Below are 14,133 nucleotides of genomic sequence, written 5' to 3' on the forward strand. Positions count from 1 at the left end.
CCGCGGCGTACCCCCTGCCGAGCAGCGTGAAATTGATAAACAGATTTCGGATTTCAAAACATACTTTCGCTTTAGATCCTTTACATATTAACAAATATATATCGGAAATTCTATTTGATATAATCGAAAGTTTAAGCTTACTTTTATAAAATTGCTCTTACAGTCTGCAAAAAATAATAAGCCGGATCCAATTCGAAAATTAAGGAACATCACAATCATTAACATTAACTGAAATAGATAATTAGATAATTTTAGCTTATACATCCATTATACATAAAACGCGCACGCAAAAATGTATTCTGCACTTGCGCACACTCATATGCGCAGTCGTAAAAGGTCTTACGCGCACGTGTAAACGCCTATGCGCATGTGTCAACGTGGCGCATACGCAGAAAGTTTTTAGTTTTGAGGTCCGGATTATAGATCATTCCGAATTATGGGTGTCCGAATTAACGACTTTTGACTGTAATCTTATGTCTTTCCACGTCAGAGAAGTCAGGTACAATGGTGTTTAGCTGATGGCAAAATGTCTACATAAAATCTGCACAACTAGTGCTGGTTAACCAATATCTTTACTTTCATGGTGATCTTAAGGGGTATGGTTGAACTCCAAGGTCACATTTTGACCCAATTTGTAATTGATGTTTATATTGTTTTCTTCATGTCTGTTATTTTTTCCTAATTTTACCAAACTCCTGCTTTTAAAAATTATATTTCATATGCTTCAGAAATAGCTGGAAAGGAAGTTAACTCCAATTAGCAGTGTCTTTTTTTAAACTATTCTTTTCCATTAATATTCAAAGTTGCAGCATTTTATTTAGGTTTTAAAAGAATATAATGTAATTTTATTAGCTCTACTTTGCATAAAAATTTTACTCATGCATTACAAAACACTGTACAATCTAATATAAGCATGTCTGCATATATTTAGTTAGATATCATACGCTTTTGAGGACACCTGTGAGAACTCATGCATTTATTCGACTTTTGCTTAACTTTTTTTAAATAAATTCGTTGAAAGCTGTTGGATTCCATTTTCTTATATCATATAGGTTGTTCTTCAATTAAATTTCTTGTAAGTAAATGATATATTAAAAATCAGAAATTTTCTTTTGATATTTATGTAGAAATGCAGGTATTTGGGTATTATCACAACCACCTAAATAGAAGTCACCAAATTTTTTAGAATGTGCCAAACTCTGCAACCACATGCATAATTGTCCAAGAAACCATGCTTAACAATCCTTCACTCAAGCAGTGTCATCATTTTTGTTTGCATTCTTTTTTTTTTTTTTTTTTTTTTTTTTTTTTTGCGGTTAAACTACTGCAGGAGTACAGTATTTTGCTGCAAAATCACCAAGGGAACAATTATGAGAAGTGATTAGTAAATATCCAATGCAAAATGCCGAGTTTGTGTAATTCTGCATTTTTTTTAAAGCTTAAATAGATTGCATATACATGGAGAGAAGAACGATGCTAAAAAATTAGAGAAGGATTTCACAAAAAAAAAAAAAAAAAGAGAGAGAGAGAGAGAGAGATTTTATTTGTTTATATTTTAAATGTATCATATAATCCTTATTTAATAATTAAAATTTGTATTTTAAATTCTTAAATTTATTTTCTTTTGATCCTGAGTCTTCTTATGATTCTTACAATAAATATCAATAGTTTGGGAAAGCTTTTAAAAATAAGTCCCAGAAATTGTGAACTTGCACCTGATAATTTTTACCTTTTCATTCATAAAAATTTGCCGTATTGTGCCTGGGTGGTTGTGTTAATATGTAAGTACTGAAATATAATACATATTCGTGTCTAATTTTCCATATTTGTTTCACTAACTATATTTCTTACCTAAAAATGTTTAAAAAATTTTCTTGACCGCAGTCATGTTTTTCATTTGTAACTTTTCTATTTAAAATTTTATTTAATTAATTAAAGTTTTATATAATATAAAGTTTATATGTTTTTAATTTAAAATTTTATTTAATTAAAAATTATTTATACTATAAAATATTTAGTTCTATAAAATTTATTTCATTTTCATAGTAAATTGTTGCATGTCAAAAACATAAATAAAATATTTCCTGATTTAAAATTTTTTGACAGATATGGTCTGCCAGTTTGTTTCAAGTCCTCTTGAACTGAGTGAAGAAAAAGTGGAAGGTTTAATGTGTTCTAGTTCATATAAATTTGATGCATTACCTCCAGAAACCCGTCAGTTAAAATCAGGTATGTTTAGGCTTTGCAAATTAGTATTCTATTTTGTAGCAAATGATAGCGTTTGTTATTATTTAGCTGTTATCAAAAGAATATCTCTCATACATTGCAGTTTTCATAAATATCATTATGATTATTATCTTTCACCATTAATATTCTGATTTGTAAGAAATAACAGTTTGAACTGTCACATCATAAATTTTGTTTCTTTCTCCAGAATCTTAGGTTGTATTCCACTTTGTAAAACTGATCTTGTTGGTACATATTTTGTAGTAATAGTTCCTATATAACTGATAAATATATGATGATTTTTCCATGTAGAAAATTGTGATATTTTGCAATCATATATGACAATTCTAATTTTTTTAACTGATTACAAATGTATGAAAAATGCATTGGAATTTTCTTAAAGATTTTTAATAAAAGTGTATGACTATATTCTATGAAATGTTTATTTAACTGGAATTCAAATTCAGTGCTATTCTTATACTTTGTTTTTATATGTAATAAATTTAATGTTTTACTTCATATTTGAATTATTTGGCTATTTTTCCAAAGCTTTTCTTTTTCATAGACTTTTTGAAATGTTCCTCATCTGAAGAAGCTCCTGCTATTGTATGCATATCAAAAATGTTTCCTGTAGAAAAGAAAATGCTTCCTGAAAATAGACAAAGGTGGTATCTGTATCTATCTATCTATATTTAGATAGATAGATAGATATTATAAACTGTTAGAAAAACTTCATTTAGGGAAAATTATTCATATTCATCTCAATGTGATTAATATTATAATTAAGTAACCCATATTGTCATGGTATCATAACTGAACCATTTTCCTTTTATTTGCTAATTTTACGTGTTTTATTTGTAATTTAATTTTTCAGTATTAAATGTAAAATTTAGAAAAAAAAATTTCTGTACATAATACTTTAAATATGTAAAAATGAAGTATGCATGTATAGTACATGTTGCATTAACAGGTATTTTTGAATGTTTTATTTTTTATTAAAAAGATTTTTATTGGCAATAACAAATTTTTCAAATTCAGTTTAAATTATATTACTTGATGTACAATAGTCACATTGCTATGTTACTGCTTCACTGTAAGTATGTGGCTGTTTCCACATTTCATGTTTTGAGGTTTAAATGTGAAGTACATGCCTATAAACACAGTATACTGAACTCAAAATAACAAAAGCTGATATCAATTTTTAGGCCTTTAACTAATGAAGAACTGTTGGAACGACGGGATGAGGCAAGACAGAAACATTTAGAAAAGATGTCAGAAAGTAGATCAGAAACAATGGAAACTGCACCTGACTCAGCAGGTTGTTCTTTTAAGATTTTATTGAATACTTTGAATAAAATGTAAAAGTATTTTGACAATAAAATATTTATTTTTGTGATAAATTATGCTATTACTCTTATACCAAGCTCTTTATGGAACATTACAATTCATCTTTCTTTTATAAATGAAGCATGTTATAAGGTATTTTCTCCCTCTTTTCTGCATGCCTTTGTGGTGTGATGGTAGCACACTCGGCGCGTATTCGAGAGGTCCAGGTTCGAGTTCCCGCAAGGCATTGCACATTTTTCATCTGCTTCAAAAATAATCTAATGATTCTACAGTGGTGCCCACACTAAAGGTGGTGGATGATGATCCTTCACCACCAGGATTTGATGATTGAGTCTCCTAATCCCCAGTTGGCCTTTAAAAGGAGGTGTATCTAAGTTATTTTCTCCCTTCTTTCTGCTTGCCTTTGTGGTATAGCGGTAGCACACTCGGCACATATTCAAGAGGTCCAGATTCAAATCCCGATGAAGGCGTTGCCTATTTTTCTCATCTCTTGCTTCTAAATAACCTTATGTCTCTACAATGTAATGTAATGATTATATTAAAATAGAGAAATAGATGAAAAACAATTTTTAACTATAGAAGTTCATTCCCTTTCCCCAAGAAAGCTGGTGGGAAGTAGAATTACCATTTCTAAATGTATTTAATATAGATTCTCCTTTTTATCAGAGACTGCAGTTTGTCTGATAAAATTTACATGGATGCATTTCATACTTTAAACCTAAATTGTAAGCATGAGTAAAATTTGTTTGAAATTGCCTAAAATCAAATTTTGTTTTACATTAGTACATACTCATGAAATTCGATGTTAAACTCTCAACATTTTCAGTATTTGATACATGTTTCAAATTCCTATATGAGTAAGTGTGGAATTATCTCTGCTATCTATCCAACGCTTAGTTCCTTCTCTTTATTTTAATAGTTTTAAGATTTCTCAGAATCTCTTTATTTTTCAAATATTTCATTTCATTCTTTTAGATTTGTAAGCAATCATGTTATGCTTTTTAAAATTTATTTAAAATCCAGTTCTTAAATATATGTAAAAAAAAAAAGAAAAGAAAAGAAAACTGATTGCAAATTAGGCAAAATTTATTCTTATATTGATATTTAAAATAATATTAATAATAAAGTCTTTTTAGAGAGTTGGTCACATTTTAATAGTCTTTATTTATTCTGTAGGTTTAGTTTTACCTAAATTTATTGCTTGCTAATCACTTGAACTGAGATCCCAAATTCCGCATAGCTGCAGATTAGAAGACTGTTCATTTTTTTGAAAATATTTAATAATTTTTCACAAAAAATTTAATTTTGTTCTTTGTATCCAATTTTTTTTTTACCTGTTGTCATATTTTTTAGTTAAAAACTCTTTCTCCTTTCAGATGTAGTGACCTAATCAAATACAAGTGACTTTAATCAGTAAACCTCTATTCTTAGTATATGAGTTGATTTATTGTGTTATTCAATTTGATTTTATTGCTTATTTTTAGAAACACCAGATTTATTTTGTGATACAAATGATGCAAGCTGTGATACTGCCTTTGTTGCATTTGCTAGAATTTATAGTGGAATTCTTCGCAAGAATCAACAGTTGTATGTGCTTGGACCAAAACATGATCCTGCAAAAATATTGAACTCAGTATGGGCAAATTTTATGCTAATTATTTTTTTCTAGCAACATAAGAAATTTATATTCAAATTTTTAGGTATTGTAACTTAAAATTACCTTATGAATAATTATTAAGGGTAAAAAATTTTATGTTATTAAGTTTGCTAAAAGCTAAATATGAAAAATCTTAAACTATAAAATTTAATTGTTTTTGATTAACAAAACTTAAATTATTCTAATTCAGTGGTGACTGTAATCCAGATATAACCAGAATTTCAGATGTTTTACTTTCTCAAATGTGGAAGTTTCTGATTTATGGAACGTAGGCTGTGAACACTCAGTACTGAACATACTGGACTTATATCCATTTGATTTACATCCTAAGGATGTATGAAATTTAATATCTGCCAGCCTTTTTTAATTTCTTTCTTTTTTTCTGTGTTGGAATTGCACTCAGTCTGAAGTGGAATGTTCCATTTTCAAAGATTCATTTTCCATCTTCCTGCAAAATGTGCAATTGCCTCTGAATATAATTGTATTTAATGATGCAACTGCTTGGACAATACTTTTTTTTTTTTTTCTCTTTGAAGTGTGTTCAAAATTGTTTATTTTTGAAAGCGCAATTGATATTTATGTTTTTCGTTTCTGGTGTTAAACTCAGACATGATGTTTGAAGAAAAAAAATGATCTGCTCTCAACTTCAGAAATTCCCAAATGTAAGTCACTGTGGTTTCTGTGGCAGGGGTTAATAGTCAACTGAATGCTAGAACTAATTCATTAGGAAGTGTTCTCATTAGCAGTGGGCATAATAAATAGCCATAAGAACCCAAAGTAATGCTAAGGGAATCATGACTTCTGATTTCAGTTTATAAACTGTCATATAAGTTTCATGATGCTTTGATATCATCTGTTCTTTTCACTGGCTTTAAATTCAGGAGATGACTCTTATTGTGCATTTAATAAAATTTTCTTTTACGAAACCCCTCTTTTTTTTTTTCCAGAATATTTTTTGCCTTGTCATAATTTTCAGCGGCTAGTTGTAAGCATTTAATTGGCATTAAAATGTGTCTGTTATTAAAGATTTGAGGTAATTAAAATTGCCTACATCTTTTAAAGCAGAGTTATTGTGTATAGCAAATTCATATTGAGGCTAAAAATTTTTTAATTCACATATGTCACCTTTAAATTTATTTATGATTAGTTTCAGAAGTTTAGCTCTGATTGTATTTGTACTTTCTCCTGTATCTATAGCAGAATAATTAAATGTCATCTAATTTAATTTAATATTTTTTCCTGTTTCTAAGTATTTTATTGATCTTTGATTTGCACAATGTAATTTTAATTTTATGTTTGGTATTTCTATTTGGTACTCTTTTTCATCTTTATGACAGACTCTGTTTCAGTGTTTAATACTGAAACAGAGGCAACAAGGTGTTTATCAGTTTCATTTTCATATAAAATGGGTAAGTCATCTTCTAATAAATCAAATTTAATATTATCTGATTTCATTTCCCTTTCTGGTTTAGTGATCAGTTTTGTAATTGTTGCTCTTAGCATGCCACACTTCTTTTTTAATGCTTTTAAATTATCTTAATAATCATTATTATCAATTTAATGCTTTTAAATTATCTTAATAATCATTATTCAACCCCCTAGATAGTAAATAGTTAAATCATAATCTATCTAAAGATCACTGGTAATTTGCAGACTTCAGCACCATTTTTGTTTCTCCAAGTGTGTAATTTGTTTTATTTACTTAATTTTACCTTCAACATCTGAAGAATATAATGACGTCTTCTATGTACATAACAAACATTTATTTAAACTACGAAAATGTTGAACAGCAGAGTAGAAACATGATATTACACAGCACTTAGCCCTTCTCGCTTACATGCATTACTCACCATTGACTTTGGCTAACTGCCTACTAAGTATAAGTATTACGCAGCAGAGAACTTGCTTATCATGTGCATGCGCTAGGGGAATCGACGTCGGTTGCCAACATACCCCCTTTCGACGTTGATTCTCCTATTCCTGAAAAATAAAACAAAATACATATTAAACAGTATTCAATCCTACAATTGTACAACAGTTTTGATGTTTAACAGGAGTCAGGGGTTTGGTTAACACATCAGCTCCCATTTCACTGGTAGGTATGTACTTCACATCTAATTCACCGCGTTCATACACTTCACGCACAAAATGATGGCGAATATCTATGTGCTTTGTACGGGAGTGAAACACAGAGTTCTTTGTAATTTTCTGAGCTCCTTGATTGTCGCAGTATATTGCTCCTTCAGGAAACGATGTAGATAGACAGTTTCTTTGGCGGCCTCAGACAGAGCCATATATTCCGCCTCCATTGAAGATAGAGCTACACTGCGTTGTTTTCGTGATTCCCAGGTTATGGCTGAACCACTTAATATAAATACAAAACCGGTGTAGGATTTTCTATCATCGACATTTGATGCCCAATCTGCATCCACAAAGGCGATGAGTGGTTTTCCTGTTTTCGTATAAATTAGTCCTTGATCTTGTGTTCCCTTTAGATATCGAAGTATTCTTTTCGCAGCATGCCAATGTTCTTTTCCCGGATTGTTGTTAAATTGACTTAAGAAATTTCACGGCGTATGTGATATCTGGCCTAGTAGCTACTGAAAGGTACATTAATGATCCGATCAGATTTCTAAATGGAACATTTTTCATGTCAGCGATTTCATTTTCGCTTTTAGGACTCATTTCTTTTGATAATTTTTTGCTGTTATCTATAGGTGAAGACACAGACACAGATTTAGCATTTTGCATGTTATACCGATTTAAAATATCATCAACGTATTTCTTTTGAGAAATTTTAATTGAATTCTCATTTTGGTAAAATTCTATTCCTAAGCAATAATGTAATTTTCCCAAGTCTTTCATTTTGAAAGCAGAAGCTAAACTATCGCGAATTGTTTCATACGTTTGCTGAGAATCGGTAAAAACGATAAGATCGTCTACATAAACGATTATAATAGTTTCACTGTTAGGCGTCTTTTTAATATAAACACAATTATCTGAATTAAGAGATTTAAATTTCATAGATTTCAATTTTTCATCCAACTTTTTGTACCACTGACGTCCTGACTGTTTAAGACCGTATAATGATCTCTTTAAAAGACACACTTTATCTGAATTAGTTTCATCGTGAAAACCTTCGGGAATTTCCATGTAGATTTCTTCATCTAAATTTCCATTTACATAGGCCATTACAAAATCTAATTGGTAACCTTTGAGATTGTGTTCTACTGCGTAGGCTAAAACTGTTCTTATGGAACTTAATCTAGCAACAGGGGAAAAGTTTTCAGTGAAATCGAGACCAGGGATTTGAGCGCACCCTTTAGCAACTAGCCTAGCTTTGTATTTTTCGATAGTGCCGTCATGATTATATTTTAATTTAAGAACCCATTTGCTACCAATAACTTTCTTGTTTTCAGGTCTTTTTACTAATTCCCAAGCCTTTTCTTGAACAAGCGAGTTATATTCTAACAGCATGGCATTATGCCAATTTTCAGCATATGGTCCATTTAATGCTTCTTGCACCGTAGGATTAATGCTTTCCTCAACAACATTTTGAGTTTGTTCATTTTTATTTATAACTGTATAATGATATTCCTTTTTAGGCCTTCCTGGCAAACCTGTTTTTATTTTCTTGGGTCGACCAGGCCCCCTTTTAATCAGGATAGGAAGCATTGATTCGCTATCTAAATCACTTCTGCTTTCCTTTTCAGCTTCAGAGTGAAGTGGCGACTCGCTACCGTCCAGAGGTGATGATTCATCACAACATGTTTTATTTATAATTTTTTCCTCCGGAGCGAAAAGCAGATTTATTTCTTGCTCTGAGTCATAACTACAGCAGTTTTCAAACTCATTAATAAATTTTACGTCTCTGCTTATTATCACTTTACGTGCCTCGGGATCCCAAAGTCTATACGCTTTTGATTCATCAGAATAGCCAATAAAAATACATTCTTTAGATCGAATATCAAATTTGCCTATTCCTGGCCTTTTATTTAGCGAAAATGCTTTTTGGCCAAAGGTTCTGCAGTGAGAGACAGCAGGTACTCTGCCAAACATCACTTCGTAAGGTGTTTTTATTTCGTGTTTTAAACCTCACGTTGGGCAGCGATTTCGAATGTAAGCAGCCGTATTGACGGCTTCGGCCCAGAATTTCTGAGGCAGATTGGATTGCAATAACAAACATCGCGCCATTGAAACTAAAGTGCGATTTAATCTTTCGGCGACGCCATTCTGGGCTGGCGTGTAAGGAGTGCTCATTTCGTGTTTTATTCCCGCATCATTAAGAAATTTATTAAAGTCTTTCCCTAAATATTCTAGCCCGTTATCGGTTCGCAGGATTCTGATTTTAGAGTTAAGTTTATTTTCAAAAGACGCTTTAAAATTTCTGAAAGCTTCTTTAACCTCATCCTTAGATTTCAGAAAATAAACACGAACATATCGAGATTTATCATCAATAAATGTTGCAAAATAAAATGATCCACCTATTGATTCAGTTCTCATGGGACCACACAAATCAGAATGAATTAGATTCAACAATTCAGTACTTCTATATTCAGATTCTTTGGGAAGAGGGGTTGCGGTTTGTTTACCCTGAATGCATACCTTACAAGTAGAAAGAGAGTCATTTTGAGAAAAAGAAAGACCTCTAACCATGTTATTTATTTGAAGTTTTTTAAGATCATTTTCATTTAAATGGCCAAATCTTATATGCCACTGATCTATTTCTTTAGCAATTGATACAGATTCAAATATTGGCATGACAAAATAAAGATCATTTTTGTGTTTAGCTAAAATTACTATTTCGTTATTAGAATTAATTATTTGAGCACATTTTTCTTTGAAAATTACTGAAAGATTATTTTCAGTTACTTTAGACACTGAGATTAAATTATTTTTCAAATCAGGTACACACAATACATTTTTGAGTTTGATATTTTCAGTTTTAAAACCTATGCGAACTTTAAATTTAACAGTTCCTTTTCCAATAGCTTTAACAGTTTTATCAGCAGCTAATTTAACATAAGTATCACCTACCTCGTTAATTTCTTGAAACAGTTCCTTGCTGTTACACATATGCGATGTTGCACCACTATCCAGACAAAAAATGTCTTTAGAGTTACAATTAGTGCATGCTACGGCTTTTTCTCGCTCCAAGGAATTATGATATTCTGCAGACATCGCAGTTTCACTGAGGCGTTTGCTTTTAGTTTCTTTATTTTTCTTCATACATTCCGATGCTCTGTGCCCATAGATATGGCAGAAGTTGCATCTGTAGTTAACTGGATACTGTCTTCGGTTTGCAGATTTATCTGGTTTCGGTTTAGGAACCGGTCGTTGAGTATACTTCCGATCTTTTGAATAGCACGCATGTTGTGGTTCAGAAAACGTTGAATCTTTATTTTTGCGAGCGTTAGCTTCTTCCAACAGTTTAATTTTCAGCATTTCTGGAGAAGGCAGTTCATCACGAGATTCGATTGCTATTCAAAAGCTTTCATAAGAGTCCGGTATGCTATATAAAAGCAATATTGTAAGCAAATCATCCGCAATGTTTATTTCCATTTCTTTCAGTTTGTCCACAAGAATAAAAAAATCATTTAGATGAACAGTCATTTGTTTAGAATCACTCATTTTTGTAAAAAGCAATTTTTTTAGAATTGTGGCCTTTTTAGCTGGTCCCTTCGATTCGTAAATAGAATGCAATTTACGCCACAGTTCGTGAGATGTTACACAATTCTTTACTTGTGGAAGTTCACTGGGTAAGATGGATAGGATTATATCCTCTCGTGCTTTTTGGTCAGTAGTTTTCCATTTAGCAAATTCTTCATCACCAGGTTCTGGTTTCGGAATTTTTGATCATTTTTAATCAGTATTGCTTCCATTTGCAACTTCCACGTGTCAAAGTTGTCCTTGTTTAGCTTTTCAATTGACACTGTATTAATCGTCGCCATTTTCATTTCAGTCGACGCAGCTTGGCTTGCCGAAAGAATTTAACAATGGTAGTTGCTCTGCACAGTTAAGCGCTATCTGGGCCCATAACCTATGAAGAATAAAATGACGTCTTCTATGTACATAACAAAAATTTATTTAAACTACGAAGACGTTGAACAGCAGAGTAGAAACATGATATTACACAGTGCTTAGCCCTTCTCGCTTACATGCATTACTCACCATTGACTTTGGCTAACTGCCTACTAAGTATAAGTATTACGCAGCAGAGAACTTGCTTATCATGTGCATGCGCTAGGGGAATCGACGTCGGTTGCCAACAACATCTAACAATATTTAGTAAGAAAACTTTTTTACTCACCTTTCCTTCAAAAAGGTCCATGCAACACTTGGAAAGCTTTTCCATTTTACCGTATCGAAAATTTTATTTAGAGTTATTGACAAATTACTACTGCCAAAATAGTCATCTTTTTTTTTCCTGTCATTGCCATTACATCTTAATCAAAAAAAAATCCACAAAGTTATATGAAAAACAATAAATATAGAATGAAAAAGCTGCACCCTCTTATGGCCACCAACATGAAACTGTAATAGCATATGTATCAGGAGCATTATCTGAAGGGGCATTATTTGCACTATGCTTGTTTCACCAAGATCGGCTGATGACTGTTGGAAAAAGGGCAGACTTCAAGGCAACAAGGTGTGGTATAGGGTGACTGTGCAACGACACACACTTGAAATGCAAGAATACATACTGCAGCCGTCTGCCGATTTCCTAACAGCAACTGCAATGTGTATGTTTTGCTAACAATGATGTGGAAAATATTCTGCATGCTCAAAACATGCACCCTTTCCGCATATGAAGCATTCGTTCCCTAGCTGAAGATGATCATTTCTGTTGGGTCGAGTGACTTTATTGGATGCTTGACACTAGCAGAAATTACAAACAATTTTCTGCCACTATTTTATTCTCAATGAGGATGTCAACATTCATAATGCATACATCATCAATGGAAAATCCCAACATCAGTGTTCATTAGAAAACACATATCATCTTCAGTCTCAACATCTGGGGAGGTATCCTGAGTAATTATATGTTGGCATGATATCTTCTGCCCATGCATCTCAATGATGCAATGTACTTTAGTTTCCTAATATATGTCTTTCTGGATTTAGTGCAGATTGTACAGTCCATGGTGCCGAGGGACATGTGGTTCAGACGCAGTGGTACCCCAGCACAATTTTCCAGTGTAGTGCATTATCCACCTCCAGCTTACATATCTTGTATCATTGAGCTACATAACATTCTCCATGTTACATTGGAAATCTATTGTTTGGCTTCCATGCTTGCTAGATTTTAATTATTTGGATGACCTCTTTCGGTTTGCAACATAAGTGAATAACCATATACTTTTACTAAAGAATATATGAAATGCTTTATACACCCCGGTGGCAAGCATCTGGTAAAGTTTCATTGATGAGAAGCAAACTCCAGCTGAATTGAAAGAATTAACTGCAAGAACCTTTACTAGAAAAATTTTAAAGATTTCTTTTCAACTTCATCTAGTGGTGTTGATCCTAAGTATATAATACAACACTCAATCGGCACAGGAAGCTATCTACCTCTTAAGCAGTATTCTTAGCATCTTCCTGTCACAAAGCATTTGGAAATTGTAAAATTATTGAAGCAGATGAAGGATATTATTGAACTTTACTGTAGTTCTTGAGCATCACCTATAGTGTAAGTTTTACACAAATAGTAGCTCCACGCAATTTTACATTGATTATAGGCATCTTAATGACATTACAAAGAAACACATGAACACCAGAGCAGCAGCCCCTGCACTAGGAGGAAAGGACCTCCCTTTCAAGGTTTCAGAACTGAGATTCCAGGGCCAGTCCAAGAAGGCACCACCCCTCCCGGTGGCTGCAGAGGGAGAAAACTTCCCTCAACTATTTGATTCATCGGAGAAGAGACCAACGGGCGACCATCACAAAGAGATCCACAGGACCGATCTCAACTCTGACTACTCAGCACACATTAGACTCAAAGATATATTCCTACGAACGCGGTCACCACTCCCTCTTGCGGTACTACGAACAAGGACATATAAAAAAGCACGAGATCAAACGTCCCTCCACACCGACCAAGTGGAGGCATTCCCTCTTGGACGGTTTTCGCCATCCAGCCATGTAACTTCCTCACGGCCAAGGTCCCAGACAAGACACTACCAGTACGGTACCTGTCAAGCCTGAACCTACCATCGAATATACGATGGTTCTAATTTATGTGAAGACTGATTATTTGCTCTGCAGACCGAAGCTATCTAGTCACAAGTCTAGCCAGTGATCTGGAAGAACCCTGGGTCTCTTCTCAAAAATGATCGGTTCTGGCAATTCCACCCAGTCGGACCACAGAGTTGGTTGTCCAGCACTGTTAGCCTATGCCAGCTAAAGCCAACATAGTTATCAGCGAGCACCATGAGGAGGGAGATGTGGCAAACCAACTCCCTCGGCACCTGCACCCTTAGATCAAACCTCGGATCTCCTACCGCCAGTAGTCGGTTCTGGAAATTTGTCCTCAGATACAGCCGCCTCCCGCCAACAAAGAAACACAGTTACTTTTGCTTAAAATCAATCACATCTTAGACACACTTGTAGGAAATAAATGGTTTTTTACATTGCATCTAAAAAACAGCTAGTGGCAAATGGAAATAGATCCCAGAGATCCAGTAAACTTGCAACATTTTTATACTTGGACACATTTTGAGGAACATTGTGAACAGGTACACTTTTCTAACACAGTGCTGTAGAAATTTAGTGAAGCTGAGTTCTTAAGTTGTTATTTATATTAGAAATAAAATTATTTTGCAGTAAAGTTACATATCTGTGCAAAAGGTGCACTTGCTAATCCTAAGAAAAAGCAGTGCTATTTGTGATTGATGTTGCCCTCA

General features: G+C 33.0%; 1 protein-coding gene across 2 annotated transcripts in view; it reads left to right on the top strand.

Annotated features, from left to right (window-relative positions):
- Positions 1-14,133, top strand: part of LOC118187713 (elongation factor-like GTPase 1) — a 352,553-nt gene that overhangs the window by 79,966 nt on the left and 258,454 nt on the right. For both annotated transcript variants that reach the window (XM_085810767.1, XM_085810768.1), the window contains exons 13-16: positions 2,107-2,229; positions 2,792-2,891; positions 3,432-3,544; positions 5,058-5,206. In XM_085810767.1, coding sequence (XP_085666893.1) covers positions 2,107-2,229; positions 2,792-2,891; positions 3,432-3,544; positions 5,058-5,206 — 485 coding nt within the window. The remainder of the gene's footprint in view (positions 1-2,106; positions 2,230-2,791; positions 2,892-3,431; positions 3,545-5,057; positions 5,207-14,133) is intronic.

The sequence above is a fragment of the Stegodyphus dumicola genome, chromosome 2, assembly GCF_044657685.1.
Source record: "Stegodyphus dumicola isolate Sdum_Otavi_A_Nest chromosome 2, ASM4465768v1".
NCBI classification, from domain to species: Eukaryota; Metazoa; Arthropoda; class Arachnida; order Araneae; family Eresidae; genus Stegodyphus; species Stegodyphus dumicola.